Source organism: Rhinichthys klamathensis, unplaced genomic scaffold (assembly GCF_029890125.1).
Source record: "Rhinichthys klamathensis goyatoka isolate OS25496 unplaced genomic scaffold, OSU_Roscu_1.1 h1tg000352l_1, whole genome shotgun sequence".
Classification (NCBI taxonomy): domain Eukaryota; kingdom Metazoa; phylum Chordata; class Actinopteri; order Cypriniformes; family Leuciscidae; genus Rhinichthys; species Rhinichthys klamathensis.
In genome coordinates, this window is record NW_026606863.1 from 1,565,001 (window position 1) to 1,585,651 (window position 20,651).

At 38.1% G+C, this 20,651-nt stretch overlaps 1 protein-coding gene across 5 annotated transcripts in view; it reads right to left on the minus strand.

Moving 5' to 3' along the window:
* LOC130069011 (signal-induced proliferation-associated 1-like protein 2) overlaps positions 1-20,651 on the minus strand; it is a 180,892-nt gene that overhangs the window by 64,302 nt on the left and 95,939 nt on the right. For all 5 annotated transcript variants that reach the window (XM_056232691.1, XM_056232694.1, XM_056232693.1 and 2 more), the window contains exons 5-8: positions 15,426-15,600; positions 12,891-12,994; positions 10,740-10,897; positions 8,560-9,136 (exon numbers count right to left, since the gene is read on the minus strand). In XM_056232691.1, the coding sequence (XP_056088666.1) occupies positions 8,560-9,136; positions 10,740-10,897; positions 12,891-12,994; positions 15,426-15,600 (1,014 nt within the window). The remainder of the gene's footprint in view (positions 1-8,559; positions 9,137-10,739; positions 10,898-12,890; positions 12,995-15,425; positions 15,601-20,651) is intronic.

Genomic DNA, 20,651 nt, shown 5'->3' on the forward strand with positions numbered 1-20,651 from the left:
GAAGAAAGGTGATTTGAGTGACTTTGAACGTGGCATGATTGTTGGTGCCAGAAGGGCTGGTCTGAGTATTTCAGAAACTGCTAATCTACTGGGATTTTCACGCACAACCATCTCTAGGGTTTACAGAGAATGGTCCGAAAAAGAAAAAACATCCAGTGAGCGGCAGTTCTGTGGGCGGAAATGCCTTGTTGATGCCAGAGGTCAGAGGAGAATGGCCAGACTGGTTCGAGCTGATAGAAGGGCAACAGTGACTGAAATAACCACTCGTTACAACCGAGGTATGCAGCAAAGCATTTGTGAAGCCACAACACGCACAACCTTGAGGCGGATGGGCTACAACAGCAGAAGACTCCACCGGGTACCACTCATCTCCACTACAAATAGGAAAAAGAGGCTACAATTTGCAAGAGCTCACCAAAATTGAACAGTTGAAGACTGGAAAAATGTTGCCTGGTCTGATGAGTCTCGATTTCTGTTGAGACATTCAGATGTTAGAGTCAGAATTTGGCGTAAACAGAATGAGAACATGGAACCATCATGCCTTGTTACCACTGTGCAGGCTGGTGGTGGTGGTGTAATGGTGTGGGGGATGTTTTCCTGGCACACTTTAGGCCCCTTAGTGCCAATTGGGCATCGTTTAAATGCCACGGCCTACCTGAGCATTGTTTCTGACCATGTCCATCCCTTTATGGCCACCATGTACCAGAGATGGGGACTCGAGTTTGAGACTCGGACTCGAGTGCGACTTAAGTCCCACACACAGTGACTTCAGACTCGACTTGAGACTCGTCCTCGAAATACTTCAGACTCGACTCGGACTCGAGCTGCGGGACTCGTGAACAATGTTTATTTTTAGGAAATGTCTGATGAGCTCGCTGTTATCCCCCTCCCTCCGTTACAGCCTGCCTACGTAACCACGTACTACGTGGCCTATTGCTGGCAGCGCGCGCGCGACCACACATGAGAGGAAAACAAACAAAAAGTTCGACTGCACCGGCCGCTGCTGTGCCATTCATCGTTAGCTTTGGGTTCAAAAACTTCAAACAAGAAGCGCTCAATGCAAAATATGCAGTATCACGATAAAAGATTCTGGCTCAACTACATCTAATTTTATCAGGCATCTGAAAACGCACCCTGATAGGTGAGTAAACATGTTTAGCTCAGCATTGACCATCTACTGTTAGCTTGCTTATTGCTTTAGCTACCTAACGTTACGGGAGGTTAACTCCGATTGTCTTCCTTATGAAATATGAATGAGCGTTTGTTTAATTGCCAAACTTGTGGTGGTCGATTAACGTAACGTTAATCATTTACGTGCCGCTGGCTGCCCGTTGTCTACAAACAGGTTACAGGATTATTGTTGATCATGTAACGTTACAGTTTCATTTAGTTATAACGTTACACTGGTTTGAGAGTCTGGGATGTGTTGACTTACAGTATATAAGCTATGATTAGTTGCATAGGCAGTGCAGCCAGAAGAAGCCAGAAATGTTTTGTGGCCCATAGTGTGTTAAGAGAAGAGAAGGTTAACCAGTCTGATCTCACCCTTTGGATTTTTTTTATTTCTAAACATTTTGTTCTTAACAAGTTACATGCCATAAGTTGGTCAGTTGCTTCACATTTACACTAAAGATTTTGAGCATTTTAATGTTTTGGAAGTTTGGAAGTTAGTTTATTTGCATTTAGCTACACTGATGTTTTGCACTAAATAGGAGTGTGTCAATTTTAGTGAGTTATATCATTTTCTATATTTGGTCTTATGTCTTGGTATTTTCCAGCTACAAGGCAAAATAAAGAAATTAACTAAAGGTAAAGCATTCTTGGTGTTTTTGTCATGTTGCAATAGCCTGTTTATACTGATTATATACCAAAATCAAAGCTGATACTGTATGCTAATAGATAAAGGAGTCATAATAACATACCGTACCACTTTATTTTGATAGTCCACTTTATACATTCTACTAACTATAAGTAACTTTGCAGCTGCATGTCAACTAAATCTCATTAGAGTATAAGTAGGCTTAATATCTGCTAATTATATATTATAATTTCTAATTTTGTTGGTTCCCCAACAGATATTCTACTGACTATAAGTAACTTGGCAACTACAAGTCAACTTGTTCTCCAAACCCGAACCCACATCATAACCTGACAGTCTACCACAGTCTACTAATACTCTAATGAGAGTCAGTTAGTTGACATGTAGTTGAAAATGTACATGGTTAGTTGAATGTCTAAAGTGGACAATCGAAATAAAGTGTAACCTAACATATTACATGCTTTGAATTCCTTATATAAAGTTATGCAGTGTTCTAAGCAACCTGGATGGGTCGCTGTACGTGATGCAACACTTATAACCACAAGAGACTTGAGACTTGACTTGGACTCTAGCTCAGAGACTTGAGACTTGACTTGGACTCTAGCTCAAAGACTTGAGACTTGACTTGGACTCTAGCTCAGAGACTTGAGACTTGACTTGGACTCTAGCTCAAAGACTTGAGACTTGACTTGGACTCTAGCTCAGAGACTTGTGAGCATCTCTGCCATGTACCCATCCTCTGATGGCTACTTCCACCATGTCACAAAGCTCTAATCATTTTAAATTGGTTTCTTGAACATGACAATGAGTTCACTGTACTAAAATGGCCTCCACAGTCACCAGATCTCAACCCAATAGAGCATCTTTGGGATGTGGTGGAACGGGAGATTCGCATCATGGATGTGCAGCCGACAAATCTGCGGCAACTGTGTGATGCCATCATGTCAATATGGACCAAACTCCCTGAGGAATGCTTCCAGCACCTTGTTGAATCTATGCCACGAAGAATTGAGGCAGTTCTGAAGGCAAAAGGGGGTCCAACCCGTTACTAGCATGGGGTACCTAATAAAGTGGCCGGTGAGTGTATATATATATATATATATATATATATATATATATATATATATATATTTAAAAAATCATTATTATTATATTACTATATTATATTATTTTTTGTATTTTTTATATATTAAAATGTAATATATTTAATATTTATTAATAATATTAGGAATGCATAAACAAATATATATATATATATATATACACACACACACACAATATACATACATATGTATACTGTATACACACACACACACTATATAAATATATATATATATATATATATTTATATGTAAAAAAAATATGACAATAAATATAAATTTGTTTTTAAGTGAAATAATATAAATATATTATTATTTAATATAATATAATAGCTAAACATATCATATTATAAATACTAATAGTAATTCATATATAAATATTTGTTTTTAATCAATTATTTGAAAAATGAAACATTATTATTGCATAATATTACAAAATTATTAAAATATTCTGAAATGTTTTTAAAATACCGTAAATGTGCTGTACTGACGTCTTTGACCACTGCGCCGCGTCTCGCTCTTCTTGCAGTATTATGTCACTAAAATGTGGATTAGAAAAGGTCTACAGGGACTGAGGGCGGCTTTGAGTCACTTTATTTATGGGAAATGGGATCCAAGAAGCTACGACAGCCTAGACGGCATCTGAAAGCCAAATACTACCAGACCCGAGTGAGTTTAACTGGCCTGGGCATTGACAAGAGCCAAGAACATAGATCAGGACCACCGCCAAGAGTAACACTAGACCCGCACCGGTCAAACACGCTGGCCATCGATATTACTCCAGAGAAATCTTGTAAGAAGATTATGATGCTTCAGAAGCCACAGATTTCATCAGGCCCGGTTCTTCACAGGTAGTCGTGAACATATGTACAGGAAGAAGACGGAAATGTTTAATTACAGATACTTTCTGATAACACACTAAGCCTGAATTTCCCCAAAGAATAGTCATTTAAGGAATAATTAGACCGTTACCCAAGATAAAACACCACAACTGGAAGCACTCACTTCTCCAGACGAGAGAAGAGAAGAATTAGCGTGTTTTCATTCAACCCGATCGGGTTTTGGTAAAAGGGAAAGGACCGAGATGAGAAGATAGACATCTGAATGAAAGTATCCTGAAGACACATTAAAAAGATGAACAGGAATAGAGCATCATGGGAGTTTTGGTTGCTAGTTTAAATCCTTAAATTAAACATGCACTACTGTTCAAGCGTTTGAAGTCTGTAAGATTTTATTTGTCATATTACACCGTTTCTAAGCAGCTTTCCCGAAATTCATAATATATATTAAGGTAATAAAATTGTCATAATTTACTCACCTTGCATCTTCTTTTGTGTTCAGCAGAAGAAAGAAACTCATACAGGTTTGGAACAACTTGAGGTTGAGTAAATTATGACAATTTTCAGTTTTGGATGAACTATCCCTTTAATGGTCAATACAATTTTTCGAATTGGCACAGCAGACTTTTTTTTTTACGTTGCATTATTATTATTATTATTATTTATTATTATTATTTCCTGCACTGCATCAAGCCACCCGTATAATGGCCGTCACCATTCAAATGAATCCACAGTTCATATTAACTATGTAATGTAATTGAAAGTAGCAATGGTTGGGACAGACTTTCACTTTTAAAAAGACGCAGTCAAATCTTGTTTACATGAAATAAGCAGGTTTGAACTTAGACTTTTTTCTACAAGCTCATGTCAAATCGTCAACAGAAAAATCATACAACCGAGTAATCCACATACAAAGAACTACAGTGTTTAAAGGGCATATTGCAGGTTAGAGCAATGGTTCCCAACCTTTTTTTGTCTGAGACCCCCTTTTTCTCAAAAAAATATTGTAGGGTCCCCCTTCACATTTAATGATATTATCGCTCTTGTAAGCTTGCAGCAAGGATGACAAAATATATTGTTTTCAAACAAACGGTACGTTTACTATAACCAAATATGTTTATGCACAAATAATAGCCTATAATATTGAAAATAACAAAAACATCAGTAGGCCCTTTGTAATTTAAAAACGTAAGCCTAGGAGAAGCCTATATATTGGCCCTATTTGAAATGCAAAACCTAAAATATTCACACTGGTGTATAGTTAAAAAAAAAAGAAAGAATATAGGCTATTACTAAATGACTGCTGTCTGGGGCCTCAATACTTGCATGTTATTTGTGAGGCTTTATCAATGTGAGGCTTTATTTTTTACGCTTTTGGCGCTATAGCGAACGATAATACATTTGCGTTTATTAACAGAATAATGCGTCTTTCGGAAGAACCTTGTAGCCGGAACTACTTCTCTCTGTGTGCGTCTATAACGAGTCACGCAGGCGCTGGGCTACTCCGCAGCGGCAGCGATCCGAACCAGTGTAAAATAGTCCCAATGTAAACACTTATTATAGGTGTACCATAGTGGTTCAGGATAAGACAAAAACACGGATTGAAAAATGGATTCATGATGAACTCGCTCATTATATACATTTTGTAAATTTTGAACAGAAAAAAGTTAAGGACTTTTATTTAATGCTCATTGCTCAAACCTTTCAAAATATGACGCGACCCCCCATAGAGCTCACTGAGGCCCCCTTGTGGGCCGCGACCCCCTTGTTGGGAACCGATGGGTTGGAGGACCCAACGAGTCAATGTATAGAAAAATAATGTAGGAACTAGCTTTTCTTTCAAATATACTTATAAATACGCTACAGAGGCTTCTGGAGTCGATGGGGAAGAGAAATCCCGTCTCTTCACCTGCACAAACCGCACCAGGCACGAAAGATATACAGCACCGTCCTTTTTCTTGTTAGGAAACCTGTGGACTCGATGTCCTGACTGGCCGGAGTTTTTGCAACCTCCACAAACACAATAATAATTTACCATGACGATGACAAATTAAAATACAAAAACTACCGAAAACACACTGACTCACACCAGCCTACTCTGCACTGAGCCGAGGCCGAGGCCCGTCCACACTACTGCGTTTTCGTTTAAAAACGGAGACCTTTTGCTACGTTTGCACCTCCCGTCCACACTAAAACGGCAAAAACGGAGACCCAAAACGGAGAAGTTTAGAAACGCTGCCGATCCGTTTTTCGTTTTGAATCTCCGGAGGGCGTTTTAGTGTAGACGGGTCAAAGCGGAGGAGTTTAGAAACGATGACGTAGTAGAGGCTCACGCTCGGCTCTATGATTGGGTGTCATCAGTCATGGCGTATTTCTTTGCTAGCAGCTGTTGTACAAGTAAATTCTGCATTTTACAACGCTATAACTGCCGGAGTCAAGCTATTATTCGAGCGATCTGTGACATTTCCCGTGTGCAGCGGCGGCGTTGACCGTACATGGAGCGGCGGTTTGGGGTTAACCCAGAGCATGGTGGGTAATTTTATCAATGAAGTTGTGTTTACACCGGCACGCGCATGCCCAGTGTTGGTGAATGGTCACGTGATCCGCGTTTTCAGTCGTTTTAATGTGGACGGAGATCAATTCTAATACGCAGCTAAAACGCTGGTGTGGACGGAGATCGTATTCGTTTTAACTCTCCGTTTCTAAACTAAAACGCAGTAGTGTGGATGGGGCCTGAGGCTCCCTGACGTGACGTAAAATGGCGCGATGTTGAAAAAAAAAAAGAAGTGTTTTTTACGAGCAGTCAAAGAAACGCTCACTTTATCTACTAAATTAGGCCCCATCCACACTACTGCGTTTTAGTTTAGAAACGGATAATTAAAACGAATACGATCTCCGTCCACACCAGCGTTTTAGCTGCGTATTAGAATTGATCTCCGTCCACATTAAAACGACTGAAAACGCGGATCACGTGACCATTCACCAACACTGGGCATGCGCGTGCCGGTGTAAACACAACTTCATTGATATTATTATCCCACCATGCTCTGGGTTAACCCCAAACCGACACTCCATGTACGGTCAACGCCGCCGCTGCACACGGGAATTGTCACAGATCGCTCGAATAATAGCTTGACTCCGGCAGTTATAGCGTTGTAAAATGCAGAATTTACTTGTACAACAGCTGCTAGCAAAGATATACGCCATGACTGATGACACCCAATCATAGAGCCGAGCGTGAGCCTCTACTACGTCATCGTTTCTAAACTCCTCCGCTTTGACCCGTCTACACTAAAACGCCCTCCGGAGATTCAAAACGAAAAACGGATCGGCAGCGTTTCTAAACTTCTCCGTTTTGGGTCTCCGTTTTTGCCGTTTTAGTGTGGACGGGAGGTGCAAACGTAGCAAAAGGTCTCCGTTTTTAAACGAAAACGCAGTAGTGTGGACGGGGCCTTAGTGCCCTTATGTCGTTTTAAAACATTTTTAATCCTGCATTAACTTTTCATATGGTATTTTCATACAAGGTTATATATTAATTTAGATTTTTTTTTTACCTGCAATGTGCTCTTTAAGAGTGGGGCAAAGCAGATCTTGTTCGCGGACAGCAAATGAAAACCATAGGCTGGCATTATGCAAACGTGTTACAAACATACATAGGTTTGTGCTGGAAGTAAGAATGGAATTACTGACGACAGAATTAGTGATCTTTGAAACTTTGCAGAGCTTAAACAGCTATATAACACTCTACATGAAAGGTAAATAAATGTAAAACAGTTACGTGGTGTACATTTTTTAGCAATCAAAAAGCATGTCTAATTAATTGAAATAGTGTATTATGAATCATTAAACGTATACAACATTTAAAAAAATAATATGAAAAAAAATTCACACTAATTCTGTGTTGTGTTTTTTCTGGTAATAAAATGAAGACATAAAACACAAATTTTATCATTTATCATCAATTTTAAATCATATGAAATTAAATAAACTTTTTGTCAAATAACATGCTGCACAATGAGCTTTACTGTTAAAATTAAAACATGGATTATTCCTAAAAAAATCAGTTTTGATGATAATTTATTTGGATTAGTGTTAGTATTATTACATTGGGACATATCTAAATTCTACTGTACAACGGTAATATATTTCTGTCAAGTTAAACCGAACTTTTATTTTGACGGGTTGCCGTGAAGACCTTTTGAGTTTGTGTGTTTATGTCATAATGATAGTTTTTCTCAAATGAAGCGGTTAAATGATCACGAAGTGACTTTCGGAGTGGATCTAGAGCCTGGAGAGGAAGTTCATGCATTTGTGTCTTCATATAGGCAAAAAAACAGCGCAAGCGGCACACGTGCTTCAGTGTGTGTGTGTGTGTGGTACGTTAAATGAAACTGCGCGTCGGCCTGCCTCACCATTTACACAGAACAAGCAGGATTCGTATTTAAATTGTCTTTGTGGTTTAATATCCACACACACTAGTCTACATCGCGATTTGATTTCAAGTGTACACTGAACTGCTTTCTATTTATTCCTCAAAAGATTGACAAATTCCATGAAATTCCACGTTATACAGTAAATTTATTTTTTATGACTGGATTTCGTCAGCAATTTGGCGGGCCGCCCCCCCAAAACAATGGTAGGGGAAACACTGTAAAAAATCCAAAGTGTGACAGAAAGTAGTGTCTAAATATATATCCAAATGCAATACCTCATAAAATGAAGTAATTATACCTAGGGAAACCTTGTGGGCAATATGCATTTACCGTAAAAGCGAGTAGTTAAAGAAGAAGACTGCTCTTACCTCAAGTCTTTGTACGATCTCTCTAATGTCCTCTCCACAGTTGTCGTGCGCGGAAAACATCACGCACTCTCCGCGTTCATAGAAGATCTTGATGCTCATGACGCCGGAAGACCACCCAATGACATCCCGACAGGAGCAGTTAAAAATCACATTCTTGGACTCCTCCTCGATCAGCACGATGAACTCGTTGGAGATCCCCAGCAGGCACTCCACATCCGCAGACTGCCCGAAGTCCCGTGCCACGACGCTCCAGGTGACGGCCCCCACGCTGTGCAGATGCGCGTCCTTCCGCGGCTTCACGCGCTCCTTCTTCTTGGCCCCCAGCGTGATGAAGCTGAACTTCACCGCAGAGTCCACCGTCGTCGTGCTCACGAAGTTCTCCGCGAGGTCCTTGAGATACTCCTGCCGCGTGCGGGTCGCCATGGCACGAAACTTCTCGGATTTGTGCGCCGCGTTCTCCCCGTTGATCACCTTAGCCAGCAGGAAGTCCCTGAAGACGGCGGACTTGGGAAAGGTCACGGCTTTGGGAATGGGAGGGCCGAACGGAGGCACGTCTTTCGATCTGGAAACTGCAACACTGCAAAGAGAGATTAGAGTGTGTGGTGTAGCTAATGCAGTTCAACATGACTCAAGATGCACTTCACGGATACAAAAACATTTAAAAGAGATAGCAAAACTCATCATTTCTATCTTCCGTGGAACACAAAGAAGAAAGTTCATGCAGATCTTTCAGTGAACATGGACTGACTCCAAAAATAACACAACATTAAAGTAGTCCATATGACTTAAATTTCATTTTCTCAAGTCATACAACCGATTGAAATATATATTGTTATTTACATATTCAAATTTTCACTTTTATGCTGCACGTTTTTTTTTATGCTGAAAGCATTTATTTTTATATTCAGTTATATTAGATTCTGTTTTCATTTTAATTTAAGGTTAAGTTTTGGTAATTTTGTTATGTGATTTGTCATGTGCATTATTATTTTTAAACATGTCTGTATTTATCTATATTTTAAATCGATATATTTATATATATTTCAGTTGTAGTTTTAGTGATTTTAGTGCTTCAACTTTAACTTATTTCAGATAGTTGCCAAGGAAACATTTCTAAATTAACATTAAGTTAACATTTTTCATCTAATATTTATATTTAAATAAATTTCAGGTTCAGAAATTATGTTGTGCTTTTGTCATTTTTATTAGTTTCATGTAACAAATTGCTTTAAATAAGGGTTTTGCCCCCCCAAAAAGATGACATCAATCCAGTTCAATGCAGTTAATATGTACTAAAAGCAACTCCAATGAATAAAAAAAATAGAACAAATGATATTTTTAATCCTTGCCAAGTGCCAAATAAGAGTAAAATAAATAAATATATTTTTAAATAATAATAATAATAATAATACATCTTATGTTACAAAAAATACTGCTAAATACATTTCCACAGCCTGTAAAAAATATTTATTATAATTTTATTTCCATCTAATGTTAGAAGGTGTGGCAAAAAGTTCAAGACATTCAACATTTCTAGGTTTTTAAAGTTTTTCATGTAATATTTATATTTTATTTTATATAAAATTGTATTAATTTTAATAGTTTTAGCTCTAGTTAACAATAAAAACACAGGACGGGAGGGAAGATTATCAGTGAATAACAACTTAAAATCAACTTTAACTATTGTTCCTCGCGCAAAGCTACAGTAGCCCATGACTTCAGAAGACTTATAATAGGAGATTTTTATTAAATTATCATATATTATTTATTTTATTATATTACTTTTACATGTTTTACCCCTTTTTGGGCCTTAGACACTGGTTACTGCAGGTTCATTACATGGGAAAGAACTCAAACCTTCTTTATAATTTCTGTTTGTGTGCCATGGATGAGAGAAAGCTGTTTGGAACGGCATGTGGACGAGTGAGAGAATTGATCCTTTAATTGCAATAATTAAATGACTCAAACAGCCTTTGACACTGCTTTTAAAAAGAAGATTCAAAAATACAGGCAAGCCAAGCATTTAGACACATTACTGATTCCAGCATTTCATGTTAAAACTGTAATTTTAAAGTTTCCTTGATACTTTTCTCTTCAAAGAGAAAAGTAAGAGATTCTATCATAATTCAGAAAGTAAATCCAAGGCATGGTTCTCAGACAGATGTGTGCGCTTCACTTGCCTGTAGCAGACATTCTCAGTGCACGGATTGTGAACTTTAACGATGACGAACACATGCTGGAAATGGGACCGGATGTTTTTGGGTGTGAAGGGCAAGGCACCGGGCTCCTGAAACACGATGGTGACGATGTCATTTCCTATGTGCCTCTTTCTGAGCAACTGGTGAGAGAAGAGAACAAACAAAGGTGAATGGACTCTACAGTGTCCATGTTCAGAGAACAGTTCAAACACCATCATGAACAGGAAGTGAGGGTTTAGGAAATGTGAAACATCAGCCCTGAAAAAAGATGACATATCAATCCAGTTGTTCATAGAACAATATGTACAAAAAGAAACTCAGATGAACACAAACACATTTTTAATCCTTTTTTGTAATTAGGGTTCAAAATTAACACTTGCCAATTGCCAAATAAGAGTTAGTTAAATAAATAAATAAACAATAATATTAATTTTATGTTGTTAAAAATATTGCATAATACCATTTCACAGCCTGTAAATGTGTGTGTATATATGACTCCTGAAAAAATGACTCATGAAAAAATGAACTTTTTGCCACACCTGCTAATTTTAGATGAAAATACATTTTATATATATATATAAAATGTATTTTCATCTAAAATTAGCAGGTGTGGCAAAAAGTTCATATTGGACCCTGTTTGTAATACGTTTTGCTGGAAGGATTTCAGGATTCCAGTCTGAGGAGGTTTAAAGACTTAGAATTAAAAAACAGATTAAAAAATATAAGAGAAATATTTGTTAAAAATGCAAATAATCACCAGCAATGTGCCATCTGGTGTCATTTTGGTGCCATAAATGACACAGAAGACGCTGCAGATGCTGGGAAGACTATTTAAAATCTCTTAAGCTCATGCATAAGTATCTGATTCTGGAATGTTTTTAGAACAGTCGGCCTTGATATCTCAAAGATGTCGGATAAGAGCGTTCAATGGTGACAGAGTCAGGAACTTCGTATATTCTATTAACCCTGAGCCGCTCTATAGGGACGTCATATTAACTGTGTGCCTGCCTTCCTGTGAGTGGCCAAGGGTTACAAACAGGATTATGTGTGAGACGGGAGGATGAGAAGATGAGAGGCTGAACTGTGCTCGAGTCTTCAGGAAGCTTACGGCCAGGGATTTATTCGCTAATCCTGCACAATCGAATAGAATTGAAGTTGGAGAAGAAAAAGACAGAAAATCTGCTAATCCTGCCAATCGACTGTCAGAGACACACAAGTGACAGTGATGCGGCTGGACTGGCTCTACTACTAAGTTTATGCATTTGATAGACTATAAACCTATTATGATATTTAAAAAAAAAACATATCAAATATATCTAATGGGATTACATTTAATGCATTTACCAAATTTGGCAATTGTAATTGGAGATCAAATCCGGATTTTTAACAAAAGTGACAAAATTCCATTGAATTCCAGCTTTGTCACATATTATTTTGTTTTCTTCCCCAAAAAAGATGTAAATGCTTTAAAATGCATATGCACACACTTTTGAAATATATAAAATAAAGAAAATAAAAAATAAATCCTAACATACCGTACAGTTCAGAAGAGTTAGAAATAATTAGATGTTCAAACCTGAGACGAAAACTCTCAATAAACATTGTTCAAAAAAAAAAAATATAATAATAATAATTCATAATTATACATGCTTTTACAGTCAGATTAAAATCTATATTATGGATGGATGGATGGATGGATGGATGGATGGATGGATGGATGGATGGATGGATGGATGGATGGATGGATGGATGGATGGATGGATGGATGGATGGATGGATGGATGGATGGATGGATGGATGGATGGATGGATGGATGGATGGATGGATGGATGGATGGATGGATGGATGGATGGATGGATGGATGGATGGATGGATGGATGGATGGATGGATGGATGGATGGATGGATGGATGGATGGATGGATGGATGGATGGATGGATGGATGGATGGATGGATGGATGGATGGATGGATGGATGGATGGATATTAGTTAACTAGTCGTTATAGAGAACATATCATGGAATGTACCAGTCATTATCACACAATTAAAGAAATCAGGGTAATCAGAACCCCTATGTGAAGACATTAGCCAATCACAAGAGAGCTCATTAGCATAAAGAGGAGGACACACACACCTGCTGCCTGTTGTTGGGTGTGTAGGGCAGAAGCGTGGACACGTGGAACATCAGCTCATAGTCCTTGTAGGTGGTGTAGAGCGAGTGAGTGCCGGTCGAGTCCGCTGTAATGGAGGACAGTTGTCAACAACAGGACGAACAACACTTCTTGTGTTTGAGACACAAGGGAACAAAGAGAGCAGAAACAGGACTCCACATTTTTCTCTGCTGACTTAATTGGTTTTTACTTGCCCTGTCCTGACAACAGTATATACACACACATACACTCCCCAGCCACATCCAAATACTGGAAATTACTTTTCTGGAAACCGATGACATATAATGATAAACATTAATGATTGCTTTGTAATTTTCAACTCATAACTTCTGCATCAAAAGTCGCTCTTTCAATTTCAACTAAATCATCTATGTTAAGACTAGTTTAAAGTTGGTCTTACAACTTGGCCTGACTGAAGTGTTTAAACTGATCAAACCAGACCAGCCTGACCAGTGGAAACCAGACCAGCAAACCACCTCAGGCTGGCTTAAGCTGTGAGTTTCTCTTAGTAAGGAAACACACACAGCCATATGTGCATCTCTGGGTTAAAGAGTGAAGGTTGGTTTCACGTCTCAGTGTGAGACACTGATGATCTGAAGAGAGATGTCAGCACAGCTGCAGCTTATGCACCATCAGAAACACACACACACACACGCACACAGCTTTGTTTTTGTGATATATGAGGACATTCCATAGGTGTAATGACTTTTATACTGGACAAACTGTATATTCTATCCCCCTACACTGCCCCTATCCCTAAACCTACCCATCACAGGAGACATGCTGCATTTTTACATAAAAAAAACCCCATTGTTTTTTATGTTTTTTAAGCTATTTGAAATATGAGGACACATGCAATGTCCTCATATATCACGTGTAAGTTGTAATACCAGTGTAATATGCATGTCATTATACACATTTGTGTCCTCATATATCACAAAAACAAACACACACACACACACACACACACACACACGTCTGGTCCACTATCTTTGTGGGGACTCTCCATAGATGTAATGATTTTTATACTGTACAAACTGTATATTCTGTCCCCTTACACTAACCCGACCCCTAAACCTACCCATCACTCACACAAACACACACACTAACCCGACCCCTAAACCTACCCATCACTCACACAAACACACACACTAACCCGACCCCTAAACCTACCCATCACTCTCACACACACACACACTAACCCGACCCCTAAACCTACCCATCACTCTCACACACACACACACACACACACACACACACACACACTAACCCGACCCCTAAACCTACCCATCACTCACACACACACACACACACACACTAACCCGACCCCTAAACCTACCCATCACTCACACAAACACACACACTAACCCGACCCCTAAACCTACCCATCACTCTCACACACACACACACACACACACACACACACACACACACTAACCCGACCCCTAAACCTACCCATCACTCACACAAACACACACACTAACCCGACCCCTAAACCTACCCATCACTCTCACACACACACACACTAACCCGACCCCTAAACCTACCCATCACTCTCACACACACACACACACACACACACACACACACTAACCCGACCCCTAAACCTACCCATCACTCACACACACACACACACACACACTAACCCGACCCCTAAACCTACCCATCACTCACACAAACACACACACTAACCCGACCCCTAAACCTACCCATCACTCTCACACACACACACACACACACACACACTAACCCGACCCCTAAACCTACCCATCACTCACACAAACACACACACTAACCCGACCCCTAAACCTACCCATCACTCACACAAACACACACACTAACCCGACCCCTAAACCTACCCATCACTCACACAAACACACACACTAACCCGACCCCTAAACCTACCCATCACTCACACAAACACACACACTAACCCGACCCCTAAACCTACCCATCACTCACACAAACACACACACTAACCCGACCCCTAAACCTACCCATCACTCTCACACACACACACACACACACACACACACACACACACACACACACACACTAACCCGACCCCTAAACCTACCCATCACACACACACACACACACACACACACACACACACACACACACTAACCCGACCCCTAAACCTACCCATCAGTTGGTGTTTACATAATATATTATGTGTGTGTACTGTGTATAACTATTTTCTATTTATAAATACACACACATGCATATATTTAAGAAATATTTACATGTATATACTGTATATATATTTATTTTATATATAAATATAAATATTTTATGTATAAATAAAAATGTTCTTAAATATATAAATGCATGTGTGTGTATTTATATATACAAATAATTATACACAGTACACACACATATTATGTAAATACAAACTTTTATTTTGGATGCGATTAATTGTTGCCCAGCCCTATTATATACTGTACATATAATATAAATATATAATGCACTGTTGTATGTAGACGGTTCACACATACTCTTGTTGTCCAGCTGTGCTCTATACTTGCTGAAGCCCTTCAGTCGGACTCTCTGACCGAGCAGATCCAGGAACTCGTCCAGCGCCGGCCCGGCGTTCTCGTTATTGTACATCTCCTCCTCTGTGCTCTGCCCCGCTCTACAGTACAGGACGCCCACTTTGTGCTGGAAACTCAGCTGCAACACAAACACACACATATTACATGTATCACTGATCGGATATCAACTCAACCCAGTTTTTTATTTTAGGTTGCACTTTATTTTGAGGTGATGTTGTTAAGTTATATTAACTAACTACGTACTTACTATAGGGTTAGGTTTAGGTTAGTTACTTGTAATTATGCATGTTATTACTGTAGAAAGTACATGTAGTATTATATTATATAATATATATCCGTATTAAATGTTTTATATATAAAACATTTATATTTTTTCATATTTTTAATATGAACATATTGTAATTTGTTTTATATACATATATATATATATATATATATATATATATATGCATCTGAATACTTTTTTTATATATTTTTTAAATATATTTTACAATTTAATATATATATATATATGTATATATATATATATAGTATTTCATAATAGTTTAATATTGAATATATGTGTGTGTGTGTATAATTTTAGTATTTTTTTATTCAATACTAAATTATTATGATATACAATATTTAGCATTATTAAAATATATCAATTATTAATTAATATATTAATATGAAAATATTTAAATTATATATATATATATATATATATATATATATATAATTATTCCATATTTAACATTTAAAAAATGTTTATACTTGCCCATTGCACCATCTTTTCTGTAATAATTGCCATTTGCAAATGCAATAATGCATTTTGTTTACCTTTTTAATTTCTAAAAATGTTTTTGCTTCAAAATCATAGTTTGCAATGCTTTGATTCATCTCAAGAGTGTTAATATCATATCAGAAAATTGCATTTTTTTAAAATCCCATTGGAGAAATGAATGCGAAACCCTTCCGGAAGCAGCGATGCTGAAAAAAGCTCGATCACTGTTGAGCTCATATCATCGTGTGTGTGTGTTTTACACAGTTTAACAGCTCATAAAGCGCTCGATGACGACACTAGCCGGTGTTTAGTCTTCGAGTCGTGAGAAGTCAGGACTGTCCCGAGGGCTGACGGGTACAGAAGAGGCGCAGTGATGTCACAGCGTTATGTAAAACACTCGGCTCAAACTGACTTTCTTTCTCCTTTCTTGTGGCGTTTCATCATGTCATTCAGAGGCTGTCTGTGTCCGAGAGCCGTGTCCACCTCTTCCAGAAGAACCGCTATCCTCTCTGCTGTAAGTCTGATTAATAGAGCGGGATAGAGTGGAAATATCTGTGCCCAAGATTTCAGACTTGGATATAGAGAGTGTCTGTCTTTGAGTCAGCGTTTCAAACCCTAGTGCGCTGCCTAGGTGTCCACTGTCTGACTAGTTGGTTTGCTTTTAAGGGTACAAAGGATAAATATGCACTAGACAGATGTCTTTGACCATTGCAACATCAGTGCTGCATGTTTAAGATGGCATGTCGAGAAAAGCTAATAATGCAACCATTATTTTACTCCGCCATGGCAGATGAACGGAGAAAAATGACCATGAATAATAATCGCATTTTCATGACTGGTGAATTATTTATCTAAGTGTAACAATATATCAAGTCCAGTCCAGTTCATAAAAATGTATTGATTTCAGCAGAAACTGGTGTTAGTATGTTGTTGAGCTAACAAGTAGAATATACAAAAACAAAATATCTTAAAGATATCTTAAACTGAATCAAAGGTTTTCAGAAGAGAGCAACTTTTTCAGATTTGTTCCACGCTTCCCTTGATTCTCTGTCATCATGCATGAAACTTTTCCCTGAGCCCGTCACAATGCATTCTGGGATTGCCTTTCTGTGAAGGATAAAGGCCTCAGAATGTGCTCAAAGTAAGGCAGAAGGAAGTGAACTTATGCTTCCAATCCTATTCGTTTTCCCATTGATCATTCCCATTAAATGTTTTAAATATTAAATAATTGTATTTTTATAAAATACAAAATGTAAGTTTAACATTTAAAAATGTTATATTTAATTTTTTTAACTATTAAATTAATTACTATTAATAATTAACTATTAAAATTATTAATATTAAAATTATTACTTTTAAATTGTTATTTTAATTGTAAACAATTATTTAAAATTGTGTATATATAAAAGTTAAGCTTAAGCACATGAAATGAGAATATACTATGTTATACACTCACCGGCCACTTTATTAGGTACCCCATGCTAGTAACGGGTTGGACCCCCTTTTGCCTTCAGAACTGCCTCAATTCTTCGTGGCATAGATTCAACAAGGTGCTGGAAGCATTCCTCAGGGAGTTTGGTCCATATTGACATGATGGCATCACACAGTTGCCGCAGATTTGTCGGCTGCACATCCATGATGCGAATCTCCCGTTCCACCACATCCCAAAGATGCTCTATTGGGTTGAGATCTGGTGACTGTGGAGGCCATTTTAGTACAGTGAACTCATTGTCATGTTCAAGAAAACCAATTTGAAATGATTCGAGCTTTGTGCCATGGTGCATTATCCTGCTGGAAGTAGCCATCAGAGGATGGGTACATGGTGGCCATAAAGGGATGGACATGGTCAGAAACAATGCTCAGGTAGGCCGTGGCATTTAAACGATGCCCAATTGGCACTAAGGGGCCTAAAGTGTGCCAAGAAAACATCCCCCACACCATTACACCACCACCACCAGCCTGCACAGTGGTAACAAGGCATGATGGTTCCATGTTCTCATTCTGTTTACGCCAAATTCTGACTCTAACATCTGAATGTCTCAACAGAAATCGAGACTCATCAGACCAGGCAACATTTTTCCAGTCTTCAACTGTCCAATTTTGGTGAGCTCTTGCAAATTGTAGCCTCTTTTTCCTATTTGTAGTGGAGATGAGTGGTACCCAGTGGGGTCTTCTGCTGTTGTAGCCCATCTGCCTCAAAGTTCGACGTACTGTGCGTTCAGAGATGCTCTTCTGCCCACCTTGGTTGTAACGGGTGGTTATTTGAGTCACTGTTGCCCTTCTATCAGCTCGAACCAGTCTGGCCATTCTCCTCTGACCTCTGGCATCAACAAGGCATTTCCGCCCACAGAACTGCCGCTCACTGGATGTTTTTTCTTTTTCGGACCATTCTCTGTAAACCCTAGAGATGGTTGTGCGTGAAAATCCCAGTAGATTAGCAGTTTCTGAAATACTCAGACCAGCCCTTCTGGCACCAACAATCATGCCACGTTCAAAGTCACTCAAATCACCTTTCTTCCCCATACTGATGCTCGGTTTGAACTGCAGGAGATTGTCTTGACCATGTCTACATGCCTAAATGCACTGAGTTGCCGCCATGTGATTGGCTGCTTAGAAATTAAGTGTTAACGAGCAGTTGGACAGGTGTACCTAATAAAGTGGCCGGTGAGTGTATATCGGTATTAAATGTTTTAAATTGGGAAAAATACAATAATTTTATTTCATATTAACACAATATAATATATTATATTTAGTATATATTTAAGCTATATATTTTGAATAATTCTCTACTTAATTGTTGTATTGTACTCTCTACTTAATTGTTGTATTGTACTCTCTCTCTCTCTCTCTCTCTATATATATATATATATATAGGAAATTAAACATACATATGTGTAAATATATTAAATATGCACTATATACTTTTATTTTTAAATATTTTTATATTACGTTTTAATTTGATTTTTTTTTTTAGTAAAATACTTTATACAAAAGGGCTTTTTACCAATAATAATGCATTATAAAAGGTATTCATAATGTTTATTATAATGCATTATATCTTTTCATAAATTACTGTAACCCAAGTTAAAATGCATTATAATATTACATCTGAAATTTGTCATGTATTTTAATCTATACTTTTTTAAAATAAATGAATAGATAAGTATTATAATTGTGCTTACAAAAGACCATACAGTGGATTACAAGGCATAATTAATGCATGATAAATCATTTTATAGTGCATTATATATATATGAAGGGTTTACTGTTTTATTATTAAGTGGGCATCTTAGGGTTTGTAACAGAACTTTGGACTCGTTGATGCTGTTGGAATGGAAACTGACGTGAGGAAGTGACATCACTGTTGGCTCACATGACTTCCCGTGGTATATTTGCCCCTGTGTGTGTTTGACTCCTGCAAGCATTTTATGTTTTCTCACCATTTGCTTTGTCTAAAAACTGCCTGTTGGCCGTATACCAACCCATTCAGAATGTGTCAGCGGTTTGGATGTCGTCATTTACCTCTTTTATAACTCAAGTTTACTGCACTTATCCCAGTGTGTGTGTGTGTGTGTGTGTGTGTGTCCCTTCTAAAGCCAAGTAGGGCATCTCCTCTGAACTGCATTAGCGCTGCTCGAGTAGATGCCGTGGAAGTCACTGGCTGTTCCTAATCCAAAACAGTCGGATGAAGGTTTCAGAGAACAAGGTCGCCATGACAACAGCATGGTTTCCAAGCTGGGAATACTTGACCCGCGTAAGCGAGTCGAGTCTGATTCCCAAGCGCTGAAATATCAGCCGTTTCCCTGCGCCTCATCAGACCCGTTCAGCTCATCTGAACTGGGTTACGGCTGCGTAAGGAACGCGTCGCTGCGAGGACAGGCTTTCTAAAGGCATTGCACCACGTCTTACTGTGGGATTGGGACTGATTGTTCCTGAAGAGACTTCTGTCCCAACTCACTTCCCATCAAATGAAATGAGGGAAATGCTAGAGATTTAGTGTTTGAATCCAGATTGACTGGATTCAGTAATAGAAGAACACAGGTAGTGTGCTAACAGTGGTTTTATGTATATTTTGGTCACTTGTCAGCTAATGGTCAGAGATCCACTTTTGCAGCTTATTCTGCTTATGCTGTAGAAGTACAGAATAAAAGTATAAGCAGAATACAGTTTATCCATGATACTGTATATCTCTTTACTTGTTTTTAAATGCCTCAACCCAATCTTGTTGTGATGAGCTAAAACGAAGACTTTTTTGTCAATTGAAATAAAGCTAAAAAATAATAATAATAATAAAATAATAATATATGAAAAACAGTGAAATGTTGCATTGGCAACTAACTGAAATAAGTAGTATAATAATAATACTTAATACTTCAAATAAAAATGTTGAAGTACTACAAGCTAAA